The 14,192-nt window shown below is 58.4% G+C and overlaps 1 protein-coding gene and 1 long non-coding RNA gene across 5 annotated transcripts in view; one reads left to right on the top strand and one right to left on the bottom strand.

Moving 5' to 3' along the window:
- The window catches only part of SYT7 (synaptotagmin 7), a gene marked incomplete at its 5' end in the record, with an annotated part of 59,708 nt that overhangs the window by 3,979 nt on the left and 41,537 nt on the right, over positions 1–14,192 (bottom strand). For 3 of the 4 annotated variants that reach the window (XM_082629062.1, XM_082629063.1, XM_082629061.1), the window contains 3 exons: positions 224–393; positions 3,834–4,104; positions 8,661–8,796. In XM_082629062.1, coding sequence (XP_082485188.1) covers positions 224–393; positions 3,834–4,104; positions 8,661–8,796 — 577 coding nt within the window. Of the gene's footprint in view, positions 1–223; positions 394–3,833; positions 4,105–8,660; positions 8,797–13,643; positions 13,767–14,192 lie in introns of all 4 variants that reach the window. The other variant, XM_082629064.1, reaches the window with a different exon arrangement.
- LOC309808612 lies at positions 188–3,533 on the top strand. Its single transcript, XR_014294769.1, has 3 exons — positions 188–260; positions 3,362–3,416; positions 3,505–3,533. It is a non-coding gene; the product is annotated as an uncharacterized lncRNA (long non-coding RNA).

Genomic DNA, 14,192 nt, shown 5'->3' with positions numbered 1-14,192 from the left:
CACACCTGGTCTCCCCTCATCCGGCAGGTTTGGGCCCTGCTCCCCAGGTTCTTTATCACAGCCCAGCCTCCCCTGAGATTGCGGGTGGGAACTCTGCGCCGTCAGGCCCGCCCACCTGCCCGGCCCCACCCATAACCCTCCCAATTCCCTGAGCTTGTGAAGGGACTAGGACCGGGCCAGGATCTGCCAGCCTCCCAGCCAGGACCTGCAGGTGGGGCCTTACACTCCCATCGGTGCATGGCTTCAGATCCTTCCAGAAGGTCTGCATCTGGGTCAGGTCCACCTTGTTGAGGGGGATGGACACCTCCCCGATGGGGTCATTGCGGCTGAAGCGGTCGTAGTCCAGGACCTGGAGGTAGAGGACTCTCTGCACCACCTTCTCGTAGGGGAAACCTGGGAGACAGACAGCACAGGGGAAGAGCAGGACAGAGTGGCCACACGGGGCCGGGGCAGGGCAACGCGCCTGGGCAGGAAGGCCCCGGGAGGAAGGGGAGGGCTGGCCCCGTGTCTTCCTGCTGCCACCCCACCTGGGTGCAGCCGGCAACACCCACGTTCAGACCTTCCTGAAATGTTAGCAAGGACTGTCATGGTCTCATCTGTCTCCCTTGACAGTTCTGCAAGGTGGATGGTATCTTGTCCATTTTATGGATGAGGAGACTGAGGCTCCGATGGCTTAACTTACCTGCCCAAAGTCCCACAGCTAATAAAGAGCAGACTGGGACGATTCATTCACTGGTTCATCACGTGTCCGTCTCGGTGACTGGGCAGTGGCCCCCTTGCTCTCTGGGCAGCCCTGCCACTGCCAATCATCCTGAGACAAGTCTGGGCAAGTGGCCCTGCCTGAGATGGCCACCGCTGGCAGAAAGCAAGCCCCAGGAGGACTCAGGGCAGAGGGAAATGGCAAAGGCAAAGAAAAAGCAGTAGACGCCTGTCCTAGGACTCCGCGCTTCCCCTCCCTCCTCCTGCTGATGCATCAGCCAGTCCTTCCGTCCTTCCTCATCGACCGGCAGCTGTCCCTGTCTCCACTGCCGCCTCCCTATCCAAGCCGCCGGCACCTCTTGCCTAGAGAGTTGCAAGAGTTTCCAAGCACCCCTCCCCGCTTGTGTACTTTCTCCTACAGCCCCTTTTCAACACGGCAGCCAGAGTGATCTTTTAAAAATAGAAATCACATTATGATACTCTCCTGCCGAAAGCCTTTCAGTGGCTCCCAGTGCACTTAGAATAAAAGCCGTGCGCCTTGTCTTGGCTTCAAGTCCTTCCACAACTTGGCCCGCTGTCCTCTCCCTGCTCATCTTGTGACCGCTCTTCACTCAATAACTGAACTCCAGCCACCCTGGCTTTTCCTGCCCTGGCCCCACCATGCCCCGTCCTGGCCTATCCTCTTCCATCAGGTCTCAGCTTTCTTTCCTGACATCCCAGATGGGGTCAGATCCCCTGTTTTATACACTAGCACTTTCCTTTCACAGCACTTATCACAGGGTGTACTAGAGATTTATGTTTCCTTGAGTCTGACTCTCCCACTAGGCCAGAATTTCCAGGAAGGCATCTCTGTCCTCAACCACTGGATCCCAGCATCTAACACTGTTTCTGGCACACAGCAGGCACTCGATTAAATATTTGTTAAGTGAATCAATAATTGAACAAATGAATAAATGCCCATGAAAGGGCATGGAGTGTGCTGGGCTGGAGCAGGAGATGAGGCCAGAGCGGAGAGCCAGGGGAAGGAGCTTGGATGGGATGGTAAATACTAGGGAGTCGGGGAAGGTCTGAAGCTGGAGTCACGGCCTTGGGAGGCTTAGTCAGAGGAGGGCCTGGCCTGGGGGGGCAGTGGGTGCAGGCCAGCCTGGAGGCCTGAGGTGCTGAGATCCTGAACCAGGGTGTGAGCAGGAAGAAGAGAGGATACTTACTACCTTAGCTCAACTGGTGGAGAAGATGAAGGGAGAGGAAGGGTTCTGGAGGATTCTCGCACCTTTTGCAAAAGACGCTGGAAGCACAGTTACCTCTCACCAGAGCAGGTGCACTGAAAGAGGAAATCCTATGCTCCTTCAGCCCCCAGACCCTGAATTCCTTCAGGGCCTCTTCCTCATATTGAGGGGGGTTATGGGCCATGTCTTGCTCACCTCGGAGTACCCCAGGGACCTGTCCAGGTGACTTTTTTTTTTTTTTTTGCCACGCTGTGTGGCTTGTGGGATCTTAGTTCCCTGACCAAGGACTGAACCCGGGTCCTTGGCAGTAAAAGCACGGAGTCGTAACCACTGGACTGCCAGGGAATTCCCCAGGTGACCTTTGGCATCCCTTCAGGTAAAATGCATGAGGACAAGTGTTCTGGAAAGGTTGAAGGCTCCAAGAGGTCCCTGTGCCTGAGTCAGCTCTTTCAACACCAGAGGAGGCAGCCTCTTATCTGGCAAACTCCTATTCATCCATCAGAACCCATCATGAATGGCCTCTCTTCTGGGAAATGTTTTTCAGTGCCACCAAGGGGAGTTTATATTGGGTTCTTGCAGCATCTGTCATGCAATGTATGGCTTAATTATCTACACATCTGTGTCCTCCAAGGAATGCCTTGAGGGTCACAATGGTGCCTCATTCTTTTCTGTACCCCAAGTACCCAGGACAGTGCCCAGCCCATACTTGATGCTGGGTAAATGTTTGCAGAAGGGATCAGTGGATTGGGGCTCTGCCCATGAATTTCACCCCACCAGCTGGCTACATACACCTGCGCACAGACAGCCAAGCCTCTCACTGGTTGTGCCATCTCTAAACCTGTTCCCATGCAGAACTGAGGAGGGAGAAAACAAACAAGCACTCACTAGCTCACCCTCAATGATTTATTTAGTGGGTGAGCTGGCTGTCACTGTGCCAGCTGAAGGGGTGAGGTATCAAGTGGCTGGTACACCAGATGGGGAAGATTCCTGATTCCCTGGGGCACACACTGTAGGTTCTGAAGAGCCAGGGCACCAGGCATTTGGTGTTGTAGGGATTTATTCTCACTGGTTGAACACAGCTGTCAGGAAAGGGTAATGGTTTCTCTAAGTGGGGGTCCAGGCACCCAAAGGGCCTGAGACAGAAATTACTCCCTGATCACACACCCAGTCTCCTGGTTACCTTGAATCCTCAGAGACAAGAGATAAAGATGGGACTGCAGGAGAGAGGAAGGATATTTGCCTCTAGGACCCCGGGGCATGGTTCAGAGCTCTTGTTCCTGTGCATCTGGAGGGGCCTGTCCCAAATAGGGGGAGGGGTCAGAGAAGGGGAGCCGATGGAGTGTTTAACAAACTGGTATAAAGTGTTTTCTGGGTGTTGTAAGTGCTTTTACAATTCACTGAGTTGTTTAACCCTCACTAGTATCTTTATTTTACAGATGGGGAAACCATGGCACAGAGAGGTTCAGGAACTTGCCCCTAGTCACACAGCTAGTAAGTGGCAGAGCTGAGATTCAAACTCAGGCAGCCGGGGCCATGGGAAGAGCCTGGGCTCTTACCCACTACGCTGTGGTCGCTGCAGGTGCCCCACCTCTGGATCCTGTGGCTGCCTCCCTTCCTTCCTGCACGCCTGAGGATGGGTCCTGTGTCCGGGCCGTGGCCCAGCTTTCCTCCTCGGCCTCTGGCTGTGATGCTGGCCCCACTCAGCCCTGTCACCTCATCCCAGCTGGACACGGTACGCAGCAGGTTAACCGGGCCGAGTTACTCGCCCGTGTGTGTTGGGACGCGCGTGTGCGCGTGCCTGTACATGTGCGTTTGTGCATGTGGCCACGTGGAGTGGGGAGGTTTGGGCGGGGGTGGGTGGAGGAGGGGAAGAGGGGGACTCTGGGGGCAGGGGCAGCACAGCCTCACCTTCAAAGAGGAAGGTCTCATTCCAGTGGGGGTTCAGGTTCTTCCGCTTCACCTTGGTCTCTAGCTTGTGCTTCTTGTCTGGCAGCAGGTAGATCTTGACGAAGGGGTCGCTGGTGCCGCTGAAGTCCTTGGCTGGCAGCTCCTGGGCCTTCATGATCTTCACGGTGAGCGTGGACTCCTGGAAGTTGTAGCCGACGCTGAACTGGATCCGGCCCAGGTTCTCTCGGCTGCAGCCCTCGTGGACCTCGTCCTCCTCAGAGCCTGGGGAGAGCTGGGGGCAGGGGGAGAGGCAGGCAGCGCTGGGGAGGATTCTGCTTCCCTGAAGCCCCCTCTGCAGCCCAGCAGGGTTGGGAGGCCCCGCTGTGCCCAGGGCCAGTCCAGCCGCCTCCTCCCCCTGGTCACCACGCGGGGCTGGTGGTGGCACATCCCACATTCAGATCTGGGTGAGGATGCTGAGGTGGAGGGCAGGTGCCTTGACCAGGGTCACACAGGGAGGGAGGGGCAGAGGCGGGACAGCCCCTGAACCCCAGAGCAGTGCGCACCCCGCTTCCCAGCCTCTCCTCGGAGCCCCGGGTCTGCTTCACCTCCCCTGGTGCACGTTGGGACCCCCCCCAGCCCCCTCGTCCATCTTTCCACTCTTCCAACAGCCCTGCGGGGTCCCCTGTGAAATACACCGACACAAAAACCTGGGCTACAAAACAGATGAGGGAGATTGTTCTCACCTCAAAAGAGTTTACCACGGTATTTCTTTGGAAAGTGACTCTGGGGTTCTGAGGATGATGTGATTTACAAAATGAGAGGCGAGTTTTCAGAAGCAACGTCTGTTTGTGTAAGGCAGGGACACTAAGAGTACAGATTCCCAGGCCCCATCCCTGGGGAGCCTCATTTGATGGGGCTGGGGTGGCCCTGGGCGGCAGAATTGTGTAATAGGAGCCTCAGATGACAGTACTGCAAACCAAGGCTGAGGACCACTGGAAGGGAGGCTACACCTGCATTCAGTCCTCATCCCCCGGAGGTGGCACTTGAGCCGACCCAGCAACCGACAGACATGTGGGGGGTGGCATGGTGTCCCATTCCCAGGAGGATGTTGAAAAAATAGGAGGTAATTCGGGGGAGTGTCTCCCAGCCAAGTGTTTCCAGCTGTGTTTGCTCACTGGGGACACCTGGTTAGGTTTTAGAATCTTGCCCATCCCCCAGCCACCTAGTGGTTAATAGATAACTAATAAGGACCTACCGTATAGCACAGGGAACTCTACTCAGTACTCTGTAATGACCTATATGGGAAAAGAAGCTAAAAAAGAGTGGAGATATGTATACATACAACTGATTCACTTTGCTGTACACATGAAACTAACACAACACTGTAAATCAACTATACCCCAATTTAAAAAAAAAAAAAAAAAAAAAGCGCTCCTGGGCTTCCCTGGTGGCGCAGTGGTTGAAAATCTGCATGCCAATGCAGGGGACATGGGTTCGAGCCCTGGTCTGGGAGGATCCCACATGCCACGGAGCAACTAGGCCCGTGAGCCACAACTACTGAGCCTGTGCGTCTGGAGCCTGTGCTCCGCAATAAGAGAGGCCGCGATAGTGAGAGGCCCACACACCGTGATGAAGAGTGGCCCCCACTTCCCACAACTAGAGAAAGCCCTCGCACAGAAATGAAGACCCAACACAGCCAAAAATAAATAAATAAATAAATTAAAAAAAAAAAAAAAAAAAAACTCCTGAGGTGATTGGGTAAGAGCCAGGGTAGGACTCAGGATACCATATTTATGACAAAACCGCTGGTACCGGTTTGCTTTCCCTCCTTCCCCTGCAGGAGACTTCTCTGTGCCCTCCCCCTTCATCCTGGAGAGGTGACCCCAGGCTCTGAAATACTACCTAATACAGATGATAAGAATGTGTATAGTGTGCCCCAACCGCGGCGGAAGACTCTTACATCACCTCTTCTTACTGAATCCTGACAACAGCCAGGAGAGGCAGTTATCACCGCTCTCTAGCTGAGGAGACTGGCTCAGAGAGGTTAAGTCACATGTCCAAGATTACACAGCAGTATGGACTCTCTCTGACTTGAAAGCCCACCCTTTCCACCAAAACAGGCCCACATCCCAAGAAATTTTGAGACTTCCTCCTGCAAGCCAGTGAGGACTCAACTGCCCTAGACGAGGAGCATGCAAATCACACTAACGGTCGTAACTACCCTGCTCCTTGGACTGTGTGCTTTGCCCTCCTCCACTCCCTACAACATCCTGATGAGGCAGGCACTACCGTGCTCCAACTTGGTTGGGGGCACAGAGAGATAACTGCCTCAAGTCGCCTGTGACTAAGAGATGAGCCCGGAGTTCGAAACCAAGTCAGCGCCCAGCCACCATGAATGCCCTTCCAGCCGCCCTCACTCTCACACTCAGATCTGGGGCTTCACTAGCCACACCCCTGGTCCTGCCTGGAGGTGGAAGGGGGGCTGAGCTGCCTCTCTTGCTCTTCTCACAGTGGAAGTGCGTCCCTCAAGCCCTGCCCCTTGGCGGGATCCAGGCAGCCCTGCAAGCTCCACCCAGGCCTGCTGAGAATCTGGCTTCCCGACCCAGATCCAGTTTTCCCCTGGCACTCCTTCCTTCTCCTCTTACCAGCCCCACTCCCTTTTAACCTCAGTTTTTGCATCTGTAGAATGGGACCATGAGACAGACCTATGTTATGGGGTTCCAGGGAAGGTTAGGGGGGTCTACATCACTTTCGTGGTCCTGCTCTGTGGCCTGGCGCCTGCCACTGCTGGCCATGGACTGAGAGTCTGGGCATGCAGTCCCTGCCACGACCACTTGCCCCTCCACATTCCTTCTAAAGTTGGGGTGGAGACCCTGGTGACTGGAGCCCAGGTGGCCCCAGCCTCACCTGAGGCTGGTCACTTGGATCTTGGTTCCCAAACAAGGTAGTCTTGGGTGAGAGGCCCAAGCTGGGCCAGTGGACTTCACCTCAGAAGTGGGCAGTGGCTCTGTGCCCACCCCCAGCCTTCCCAAACCACAGCCCTGAGCCTTAATTAACCAGCTGGGGCGGGGCCTGGATCTGTTTCCATGGCAACCAGGCTAGCCACCCCCACCAAGGGCTGGAGGAGGTGCTGCCTGAGCCCCAGCTCCAGCAGAAGTAAGCAGGGCAGGAGTAACTCAGATGGGGATGCGGCCCAGCCTCCTCTCTGACCCCTCTCTGTCCCCTCGGTCCCTTTGTCCGTAAGGCTGCGGGTGCCTGACTCCTGTTTCTCCACGCCTGGGGCAGGGAGATCAGCCGATGGTTTACTTCTGCCCTGTTCATCTTCATCATCACTATTAATGCCAGTGACCCAGCTTTGGCCTAGGGCTAGGCAATTAGACCCTGCCTGCCCACCTCTGAGCATCTGCTGAGCACGTGAGAGGGCACTGGGGCCTGCATTTCCTCCTTCTGCCTGCGGCTCTTGGCTCCCCGCCCCGGGGGCAGCAAGGGGGAGGCAAGCTGGCTGGGAAAGGGCTGTCCCTTCTGGGAACCTCGCTACCAGGAAGCTGTAGCCAATTAAGAGGCTGCACAGAGAGGCAGGATGGACTGTGGCGATGGCCCGTCCAGAGGAGAGGATGGCCAGGCTGATCTACATGGATGGGGGAAGACAGAGAGGAGGTGGTGGAGGACCAGGCACTCAGGGCCCCGGGGGCAAGGAGAAGGGGAGAGGTGGGGAGGCCCAAGGGAGACCAGATCTGGAACATGGAAAATCTGATGCTCTAATCTGCATCCGAGAGAAACGCAGATTTGGGGGCCCGTAGCAGGCTTGCTGACTGGGAATCTGCATTTTAACAAGATCCCCCAGTGATTCGTGTGTCTATCACAATTTGAGAGGCACTGGGCTAGAAAAGAGGAGTGCGGATGGATGGTTAGAGCCGGCCGAGCCCTGAATGGCAGGAGGGTGGGGCCTGGGGGTTCCGGGGGCTCCGGGGAGGCTGGGGGCTGCGGTGTCAGAGCAGTGGGCAAGGGGCCTCTGAACTGAATGTCAGGTCTGGCGAGGGCCTGAGAGCCCACCGAGCCCCCTTGCCTCTCTCTTTGGGAGGAAGGGGGGAGACCGGGAGGAGGGAAGGGGGAAGAGGAAGGGGGGCCCAGGTCCCAGTAGGAACCTAGCAGGCACCGGGTTCCCACCCTCACGTCCTCGCCCAGCCTTCCTGGAAACTCTGGGCTGCCAAGCCTATGACTGACTCTCGCCTGAAATTTCCAGCTGCCAAATCACAGAGTGCTCGCTCGCCCTGGGGCCTTGGTCCCTCCAGGAGCTCTTTGGAAAGTACAGATGAGGCAAATGGCTGTGACTCACTGCTGCCACCAGGGGGCGCCATGTGAAGCCACAACCTCTCCCGTGGTGAAAACACCCCAGATCCATAAGACAGGGATCCCGGGAGGCTGGGGTGTGGACAGGAGAACCCCAGCACAGCTGTCCCCTCATAGGGACTAGGACCAGAGGGGTTCTCCTCTCCTGTTCTCTTTGGGCCTCAGCTGGCACCCCAGCCATGAGGATTGGGAATGGTCCCTGGGATGGGGATATGAGACCCGCTCCACTGGGAGCGCTACCCGAGACCGCTACTCAGTGAGATGCCACTCCAAGAGAGGGGACATCTTCCGCCCCCAAGTCCTCGCTCCACTAGCCTTTCCTTCTAGGATCACATAGCAGGTTTCTTGGGCCCCTGCTCAATCCAGAGACTGGAGGAGGATGGGAATTCTTAGTCTCTCTTGACAGATGACCATGCTGGTTCCCCTGCAGGACTCCCACGCTGTCACCCATCTCCACACCTGCCCCTCCCCCTGCCCCGGGCCTCCTGCCCTTCTCACCATGAGCATCTCACTGGTGAGGGAGTTGACGAGATCTGAGACGGAGGAGTGAGGCTCGGTCCGGCGGTCAGATTCATCGTGGGGCGTCTGGCCCGGCACTGGGGCTGTGTTCACTGCCTTCCCTCCCGTAGGCAACCTGGGGGCGGGAGGAATCCGAATGAGCATGGACCTAGAGGTGGGCTGGGCTGGGCGCCACGGGTCTGGGTGGCAGCAGAACCTTCTGAGACCCAAGTAGCTGCCACCTCCTGCGGGCCAGCAGGAGCTACGCTTTTGTCCATGGGGAGCAGGGCTGTCCCCCTCGCCTCTGCCCCAGCGTGATCCGGCTTTGACTTCCCCCGGCAGGTGCTTTTTCAGCCAGTGTTCCCACTCCTCCTGTTCCCCAGAAAATCCCCCACCCTTCAGCCCCTGCTTGCATGGTGGTCTCTGAGCATCCTCCCTCCCCAGAGGCTCCATCCATCCCTGCTTGACCCAGCCTGGGAGGCTGGAGGGGAGGCTGCCAAGACGGCGTGTCCTCTCTCCGCATCATTACCCTAGGCAAACACGCCCAGAGCACCTGTCTCCTGGAGGCCCCACCTGTTTGTTCAGGCTCAGCGGGAACACGGGTGCCCTTTAGACACGAGACTGACCAGGTGAGCTCAGGACCACTGTCCGCACAGCTCTGTCCAATAGAACTTTCTATGTCCACCCATGGTTATTGAGCATTTGAAATGTGGCCAGTATGACTGAGAACTGAATTTTCACGTTTGTTTGACTTAAATGAATTTAGATTTAAATAGCCACCTATTGGACGGGGCAAATCTACATCCCCTTGCCCAAACCCGACCCTTCTCCCACTCTGAGGACTACACATTTGATAAGGCTCTCGACCAGGGTCAGAGAAAGACAGGGTCCCACCGAAAAACCCAAGATCTGACAGCTCCACTACAGGCCCTGTGTGCACCCCGGCTCCACGCTGTCCCCGGCAAGCTGGGCTCTCTGGCCCAGGGGCTGGGTGGTGAGCCCAGTCTCCGTCTAGCTGGGGTTCAGGAAGGGGGCATTAAAAGCCTGCCCAGGGACCAGGCTGGAACACCCCATGAGGAGGAGAGATGGGGGCAGGCAGTGAGGAAGACAGGGTGATGGAGAGCACAGGGCTCGGGATGGGCTACAATAGAACAGCTTCGAGAGTACCAGAGCCACAGACTCAGAGACACACACAGGCTGGACACAAGCTGTGGCCCTCGGAATGGACCAGCCGCCAGCACACGGTTGACTACGACAGGCAGACAGACATGCGCAGGATATGCCAGGCCCTGGAGGAGAGACACCAGGACCCAACAGCAGGGTGTATGCACGCTCACACACACACACACACACACACACACGAGTGCACACAAGCCTGACAGACACCCAGGGCAACAGGGAGAGAATGGCAGGGGCAACCAGGCAGGTCAACCAGAGCAGCAAGATGACAGACATAGAGCGATGTGCACACTTAGATCCTGAGAGGACACACGTTCAGGGAGGCCCCGGCATGCCAAGGTGCGCGTGTGAATTGGGAAACGCTGAAACAAAAAAGCAGGGAGCGGTTTCAGGGACAGACACTCTGAGAATCAGAGGCACGGCGCACCTGCTGTGAGGGCCTGGCCTTGCCCGGACAACACGGAAACGCCCCACCCCACCCGGGAGGCGCGGGGCGCCCTCCCAGAGGTGCGGCCAGAGCAGAGCACGCACACATATACACACACGGACACGTGCTCACACAGACGGGCACGGGGAGGAGGAGGAGACTGAAATAGCTGGAGAGGTAAAGTCAGGTTAAAAATAGAGTGGGAGAGGAGGAGAGAGCCGAGATTGACTGCTGAAGGTATGAGAAAGTCGGAGTTATTTTGGCCACACCACAGCGTCAGCACAGCTGCAAAGCAGCCTGGGAAGAGATGGTCAGCACCACTGAAGCTATCGGAGGTCACGGGACAGAAAGAAACAGAGAGACAGGAGCACAGAGGCAGAGGGAGAGGCGGAGGGCCCGTCACTGGCCCAGGGACAACCCTGTGAGGAGCAGATGGGAGGAGGGAGACGGGGAGGGAGGGAGAGAGAGAGAGGCCGAGAAAGGTTAGTCGGAGGCGAGTGAAGAGGCTGCGGGGTGGACGAGGGGACGAGGAGAGTAGAGGCAGAGAGGAGGCCGGGGACACACACCGGGACAGAAGAAACATGGTGGCTTCGGAGTGAGGGCAGCGTGGGGGTGGCCAGGTCCCGCCCGGCCCTGCCCCCGACTCCAGTGGGGGTGGGGCCACGGGGGAAACCATTCGGATCCCAAGGAGCAAGGGTGAGAGGGTGGCTGAGAGCATGAGGTGCGCATGGGTGCAGGGCAGCATGGGCGAGGTGGAACGGGCACAGCACGGCGTGGGAGCCAGGGCGGCCTTGGCCTCCTTCCCTCCCTCCTGGGCCCAGCAGCATTCTGAAGTTCTTGGGGCCCGGCGCTGAGGCCCAGGGGCTTGGGGGATCCTGGATGCGGGGCTTCAGGTCCACCAAGGACCCTGGGAGTGGGGGGCAGCGACTTACTAGATGCACCCCACTTTGCTTGGACCTGGAGTGGCCACTCCTCCTCCCAGGGCCCTCCTGTCTCCCAGGAGCCTGCTGCTAATAGACCTCGGGGGCAGAACGTCCTCCCCAACAACAGCCAAGGGCCACCCACCCGTTACCCCGGTGACATCCGGCCAAGGGGTCAGCTGGGTGGAGAACGGGGCACTGGGGCCGAAGGGCAGACCCTGGATCTGGAGGCAGAAGCCGGGGAGCAAGGGACAGCTGGCCCAAGCCCACCATTCCAAGATTCATGCAGCCAGGAACCCAGAGGGGTGGAGCCTTAAAGCGCCTTGTGGGTGGTGCTAATGCCAAGCTTGGGGATGGGGAGAGCGCCGAGCAGGAAGCACCCTTGCAGTGGCCGATCACCTGGGAAACCCCCCAAGAGCCACGAGAAATGAGCTTCCAGGATGGGGTGGGCGTGACCGGGTGGGAATGGCCTGTGTCCACTGGGAAAGTCGGGCTGGGCTGGGGCGTGGGCCCAGGGCCTCCAGCTCCACACCCACCTTTCCCAGGAAGGCAGGGGACGACTGATGTAATGATCAGAAGGGGTGAGTGTGTTAAAATATGGAGTGAGACCTGAGTGGCAAGGAGGTAAAAATAGGCTGTGGGTGAAAATGGAGCCACAGCTAATTAACACACGGGTGACATGAAATCTCGTTTCCAGCCTGCATCTGCTCCCTCACGCTTCACACCTTTCTCGACAAGGGGGTCCTTAGCAGGTTTTCAGAGGGCTCCAGCCCTGCTCCTGCAGCCTCTGGCCCATGGTCCCTGGCCCTCTCCCCACGGCCCTCTGGCCCGCCTGCAGCCCAGCTCTGAGCCCTGAGCTCAGGAAGCCAGGACCCCGGTGGCTCCAGTGGGCTGGAGGTGGCAGACTCCGTTCCTCCCGCACCCCAGGACTCGGGCTCAGGGTGTGACACCATCTGTACCACTGAGTGAAAGAGCTGGTCCCACTCTCCCCTCCCACTCTCTGGGGACTTCTGGCTTTGTCCACCATAGACATGCAACTGTGAACTCGGGATGGGAAGGAAATAAGAGAGTTGGTTTCCAGAAGCCACCAGAGGGACAGGCAGGTCAGCTAACTCGGCCTGCGCTCCCCTAACACACAGGCCCCTGGCAGCAGCCCGGGACAGTCCCTTCCCGCACCTTCAGGCCTCTTAATAAGCAAGTGTCAGGGCCTCCGCCTGGCTGACAGACTCTGACAAGTGCCCCAGTCCGAGGGTCTGCTCCCTCATTAGAGGCTTAGCATGTCCGAGCTCGAAGGGGTCACCCTGTCCAATCCTTCATGTGACAGGTGAGGAAGCAGAGGCCCAGAGAAGGGCTGTGACTTGCCCGAGGTTGCAGAACGAGGCTCTGGTAGCAGAGCTACAAGGAGGCAGCCTGGCTGCCAGCCCACACTCTCCTGTAGCCCTTTTCTGATGAAAAGTACACCTGACCAAGGTGATGAGCCCTCCTCCCACGATCACAGGTGTGTGGCTGGCCCAGCCCAAGGCCAGGTGGGAAAAAGCGGCCAGACCAGGTGCAGGATCATCCCACCTTAGTGATGCTGCCTGAACCCTGGGACCTCTGATCTTTCCCCGTCCCCTTCCCCGTGAGAGCGCTTCTAACAGGGGCATCAGAAGATGCCTCTCTGCATTCCTGGTGGCCAGGGCCATGGATGGTTGAATGCCCAGGCCTCGGCTCAGCCTGTGCTGTGGCCACACAGGCTACTCCTGAGGGCCAGCAGCAGGGCTCCCGGTGACAGAGGGCCTGACCAGCCCCTGCTGGCTGCTCTCACCACCACCCCCCACCCCCTATCCCATTTCCTCCTCCTGGTACCTCGGGCTCAGGGGCTGCCTTTCTGGTCACCAGGCCTCTCCCAGGCCCCAGACCCTCCCCACCAGGGGCTCCCCTTCCATCAGCCGAGAGCAGCCGTATCACATCTCTGCAGGTGTGTGTGTGTGTGTGTGTGTGTGTGTGTGACCATCACCCCAGCGGGACCTCCAGGCAAGAGGGAGGTTGAGGTGGCGGGGATGAGGGAGAACAGGCTGGTGCCCCTTCCCTAACATCCCCGCCGCCCACCAACCACCTGAGAAACTGGGATTTCTGGGTCGGGGTGGGGCAGAGATGAAAGATGAGGGTGCAGCAGAGGGGGAGCCAAGCGGGAAGATGGGGCAGAAAGGCTGGCTTGCTCCGGGCGAGGGCAGGCATGCCCGGGGAGCAGGCTTGATCCAGAATGGTCCCAGGACAGCCACACGGGCCTCAGACCTGAGGGACACCACCAGGGTGGCATGTGTGAGGGCACCGGCTGGGGAGGGGGCTGTCCTCCCGCTCCAGCATCCGCTGAAGGTGCCGCCGCCTCGTCCAGCGACCAGCGGTCGAGGCTGGTGGCCTCTCCACGCCTCCTTCTCTGCCGCCGCCGCCGCAGGCCCTCGCCTGTGCTCGTACCTCTTGTCCCCCTGAGCGTTCTGGTTCTGCTGGGTTCCTGGGTTTTGCAGGTCAGGGATATTGGCAAAGTCATCCTGTTCCGAAAGCCCTAAGACCAAGGATAGCACCACCATCCGGCCTTCCCTGCCAGGGGTGGGCAGCCCACCAGCCAGGGTGAAAGGAGGAGGCCCCAGGGGCGGAGGCGGGGAGGGGAAGGAGAGAGAGACAGAGACAGAGACAGAGACAAAGAGAGAGAAGAAACAAGCGTAAGAAACTGGCCCTGCAGAAGAGAAACCAAACTTCAGCACTGTCAACAGTTGTAGAGCAGAGTGGGAGGCGGCAGGGGACAGAGGGGAGGTGTCCACGGCCTGAGACCCAGCTAGCCACAGGGAAGGGGCTGGGCAGAGGCCTGCGAGGTGGCGTGCGACCGGGACGTCCCCAGAAAACACACGGGGAAGGCTGCGGGGAGTGGAGCCCAGGCCCTGGGACATGGTCCCTTTCCAAGGTTGGTTCACCTCCGGCTGAACAAAGGCCAGAGGCTACTGGCTCAGACCATCTGGGCCCCTGGGA

This window comes from Mesoplodon mirus, assembly GCF_964341445.2.
Source record: "Mesoplodon mirus genome assembly, chromosome: 7".
NCBI lineage: Eukaryota > Metazoa > Chordata > Mammalia > Artiodactyla > Ziphiidae > Mesoplodon > Mesoplodon mirus.
Note: the sequence above shows the minus strand (reverse complement) of the source record. Positions and strands in the feature narration are given on the sequence as shown.